The following is a 4,169-nucleotide window of genomic DNA, read 5'->3' as shown; positions in this document are numbered from 1 at the left end:
TCAGTGCTGAGGGAGTGGGCACTGTCAGAGGATCAGTGCTGAGGGAGTGGGCACTGTCAGAGGATCAGTGCTGAGGGAGTGGGCACTGTCAGAGGATCAGTGCTGAGGGAGTGGGCACTGTCAGAGGATCAGTGCTGAGGGAGTGGGCACTGTCAGAGGATCAGTGCTGAGGGAGTGGGCACTGTCAGAGGGTCAGTGCTGAGGGAGTTGGCGCTGTCAGAGGGTCAGTGCTGAGGGAGTTGGCGCTGACAGAGGGTCAGTGCTGAGGGAATGGGCACTGCCAGACGGTCAGTGCTGAGGGAGTGGGCACTGTGGGAGGGTGAGTGCTGAGGGAGTGGCCGCTGTGGGTGGGTCAGTGCTGAGGGAGTGGGCTCTGTCAGAGGGTGAGTGCTGAGGGAGCGGGCGCTGTCAGAGGGTCAGCACTGAGGTGGGGGAAACATTTCGAGAGCAAGCAAGTCGTTTGGCTGATAGTTATCCCTCACACTACAACAAAGTGGGATCATTGGATGGTCATATTTGGCACTGACCCTCCCACAGTGCCCACTCCCTCAGCGCTAACCCTCCGACAGTGCCCGTCCCTCAGCGCTGACCCTCCCACAGCGCCCGCTCCCTCGGCACTGACCCTTCAACAGTGCCCACTCCCTCAGCACTGACCCTCCAACAGTGCCCACTCCCTCATCGCTGACCCTCCAACAGTGCCCACTCCCTCATCGCTGACCCTCTGACAAGTGCCCGCTCCCTCGGCACTGACCCTCCCACAGCACCCGGTCCCCCGGCACTGACCCTCCAACAGCGCCCGCTCCCTCAGTGCTGACCCTCCCGTTGCCCCTCCACCCGTGAGCCCATCGCTTCAGCATCATCAGAGGGTTTTGTTACTGAGGGGAAACTGTGGGAAAAGCTTGAAGTATATGTGTCAGCGCTCGTATTCAGTTACTGACAGTAGTGAGCTGCACAGTTTCCCATACTCGCATCAAAAGTCCCTGTTGTTACCAACAGTGAGGCAACCACCTCCTCAATAAGCGCTTACTGTAATCTTTCACCGAGACCGTGTGTGTGTATGTGTGTTTGTCTGTCTATCGGTGTTTTTTGGCTAACAAAATCTGCTTAGCCGTGACTGTCCTTACTGGAATGTAGGGCCTGCCTCTGAATATCACTTTCGCCTGAGTCTGTGACCTTCTCGTTTCCACAACACTTGTGAACGCTCCGACAGATTGCGATCTCCTTATTCAGACACTCAACCACTAAACCACAGCCTTTCACACACTTTAAACAGCCTGACACACGCTATGCCAGACGCAGCGGAGGAAGAGGCCATCCGGGAGGACGATGCCCCCCCCCCCCCCAGGAGGTGCCAATCAGCTGAGTGCCGTTGCCAATCGACACTGGGCAGGGAGGTGGGGAGGGGGCTGCTTTGTCCCTGGACGGTGTCGAGCTTCTCGAGTCTTGTCAGAGTTGCCCCCCCTCGTCCAGGGGCGAGTGGAGAGTATTCCCTCACCCTCCTGACTCGTCGATGGTAGGACAGGCTTTGGGGAGGAGGGAGTCAGGAGGGGAGTTACTCGCTGCAGGATTCCCAGCCTCTGACCCTGCTCTTGTAGCCCCTGTGTGGTTATGGCTGGGTCCAGATCAGTTTCTGGTCAATGGTAACCCCCAGGATGTTGATAGTGGGAGGATTCAGTGATGGTAACACTATTGAACGTCAAGGGGGCGATGGTTAGATTCTCTCTCAATGGTAACCCCCAGGATGTTGATAGTGGAGGGATTCAGTGATGGTAACACCATTGAACATCAAGGGGGCGATGGCTAGAGTCTCTCTCAATGGTAACCCCCAGGATGTTGATAGTGGGGGAGGGGAATTCAATGATGGTAACACCATTTAATGACAAGGGGGTGATGGTTAGGTTCTCTCTCAGTGGTAACCCCCAGGAAGTTGGTAGTGGGGGGGATTCAGTGATGGTAACACCATTGAACGTCAAGGGGGCAAGGGTTAGATTCTCTCTCAATGGTAACCCCCAGGATGTTGATAGTGGGGGGATTCAGTGATGGTAACACCATTGAACGTCAAGGGGGTGATGGTTAGATTCTCTCTCAATGGTAACTCCCAGGATGTTGATAGTGGGGGGTATTCAGTGTTGGTAACACCATTGAACTTCAAGGGGGCGATGGTTAGATTCTCTCTCAATGGTAACCCCCAGGATGTTGATAGTGGGGGGATTCAGTGATGGTAACACCATTGAACGTCAAGGGGGTGATGTTGGGACTTGCCCATGTTGGAGATGGGCATTGCCTGGCATTTATGGGACACAAACATGACTTGCCACTGCTCAGGCCACCTCTGGACCTTAACTGGTCTTGCTGCATTTGAACATGGATTCCTTTGGGGTCAGAGTAGGAAGCAACTGGTGCTGAACACTGTGCAGTTGTGGACAAACCTCCACTCCCTCTGATCTTAGCATGGAGGGAAGGTTATGCCCTGTCCAGGAAGTGTTTGAAGGGGGAGGCACAGGGTAGAGGGAGCTTTACTCTTGTCTAACCCTGTGTTGTCCCTGTCCTGGGATGGGGGGGACAGTGTAGAGGAAGCTTTACTCTGTATCTAACCCTGTGTTGTCCCTGTCCTGGGATGGGGGGGACAGTGTAGAGGGAGCTTTATTCTGTATCTAACCCTGTGTTGTCCCTGTCCTGGGATGGGGGGACAGTGTAGAGGGAGCTTTACTCTGTATCTAATCCTGTGCTGTCCCTGGGATGGGGGGACAGTGTAGAGGGAGCTTTACTCTGTATTTAACCCCGTGTTGTCCCTGTCCTGGGAGTGTTTGATGGGGGGACAGTGTAGAGAGAGCTTTACTCTGTATCTAACCCCGTGTTGTCCCTGTCCTGAGATGGGGGGGGACAGTGTAGAGGGAACTTTACTCTGTATCTAACCCCGTGCTGTCCCTGTCCCTGGGAGTGTTTGGTAGGTGGGACAGTGTAGAGGGAGCTTTACTCTGTATCTAACCCCGTGCTGTCCCTGGGATGGAGAGGTCAGTGTAGAGAGAGCTTTACTCTGTATCTAACCCCGTGCTCTCCCAGTCCTGGAAGTGCTTGATGGGGGGGACAGTGTAGAGGGAGCTTTACTCTGTATCTACCCCCGTGCTGTCCCTGGGATGGAGAGGTCAGTGTAGAGAGAGCTTTACTCTGTATCTAACCCCGTGTTGTCCCTGTCCTGAGATGGGGGGGACAGTGTAGAGGGAACTTTACTCTGTATCTAACCCCGTGCTGTCCCTGTCCTGGGAGTGTTTGGTAGGTGGGACAGTGTAGAGGGAGCTTTACTCTGTATCTAACCCCATGCTGTCCCTGGGATGGAGAAGTCAGTGTAGAGAGAGCTTTACTCTGTATCTAACCCCGTGCTCTCCCAGTCCTGGAAGTGCTTGATGGGGGGGACAGTGTAGAGGGAGCTTTACTCTGTATCTAACCCCGTGCAGTCCCTATCCTGGGAGTGTTTGACTGGAGGATGCGGGGGGGGGTGATCAGTGTAGAGGGAGCTGTACTCCCAGTGTAAGCGTAAAGGAACATTTTCCCTCCGTTTAAAAGAGCTGGAGGGAAGGTGATTGATGAAGATGCTGAGGGTGGTTGGCTCACTGCAGAAGCCCAGTGAAGGGCACCTTCGCGAAGCCGTACAGGTGCACCGCACGGATTTTGTGGATATAAAATTGCTTCTGTCGGCTGTGGGTATCGGATCCTTTACATTCACCAGTAGCTGTCCCAGCGTGCGCCTACTTGTGACACCTTGGGGGATTCGGAGTAGTCTGCTGGTCATTTTTGAATATGATGCCCGTGAGGAAAAGTCGCGACCGGTGCCTTTGCGTGTGTTGCGTCTTCCCATTGCGTGGGTCCTAGCGGGCGGAGCTTTTTGGGGTTCCTATTGCTTTTTGAAGATGTTGTGTAGGTGTTCATTTATGAGTTTGTGCAGTTCCGGGGTGCTCCAGTGTACTATGGCTCGCTGGAATAATGTCCTGAAGCGGTTTGCGGGATGGTTACTGTCGTGGCTGACTGCTTATAGAGAGACGTACAGCAAGGACGGGCCCAACCCGTCCATGCCGACCAGATATCCCAGCCTAATCTCGACCCATTTGCCAGCACTTGGCCCATATCCCTCCAAACCCTTCCTATTCACGTCCCCATCCAGCCTTTTAAAT

At 54.4% G+C, this 4,169-nt stretch overlaps 1 protein-coding gene across 1 annotated transcript in view; it reads right to left on the bottom strand.

The window, feature by feature from the left end:
* Window positions 1-4,169, bottom strand: part of LOC122542059 (ammonium transporter Rh type B-like) — a 15,027-nt gene that overhangs the window by 3,011 nt on the left and 7,847 nt on the right. The window contains exons 3-4 of the mRNA XM_043679349.1: window positions 3,435-3,441; window positions 772-778 (exon numbers count right to left, since the gene is read on the bottom strand). Of these exons, the coding sequence (XP_043535284.1) occupies window positions 772-778; window positions 3,435-3,441 (14 nt within the window). The remainder of the gene's footprint in view (window positions 1-771; window positions 779-3,434; window positions 3,442-4,169) is intronic.

The sequence above is a fragment of the Chiloscyllium plagiosum genome, chromosome 39, assembly GCF_004010195.1.
Source record: "Chiloscyllium plagiosum isolate BGI_BamShark_2017 chromosome 39, ASM401019v2, whole genome shotgun sequence".
In the NCBI taxonomy this organism is placed as follows: Eukaryota; Metazoa; Chordata; class Chondrichthyes; order Orectolobiformes; family Hemiscylliidae; genus Chiloscyllium; species Chiloscyllium plagiosum.
This window is presented reverse-complemented; position numbering and strand designations above follow the sequence as displayed.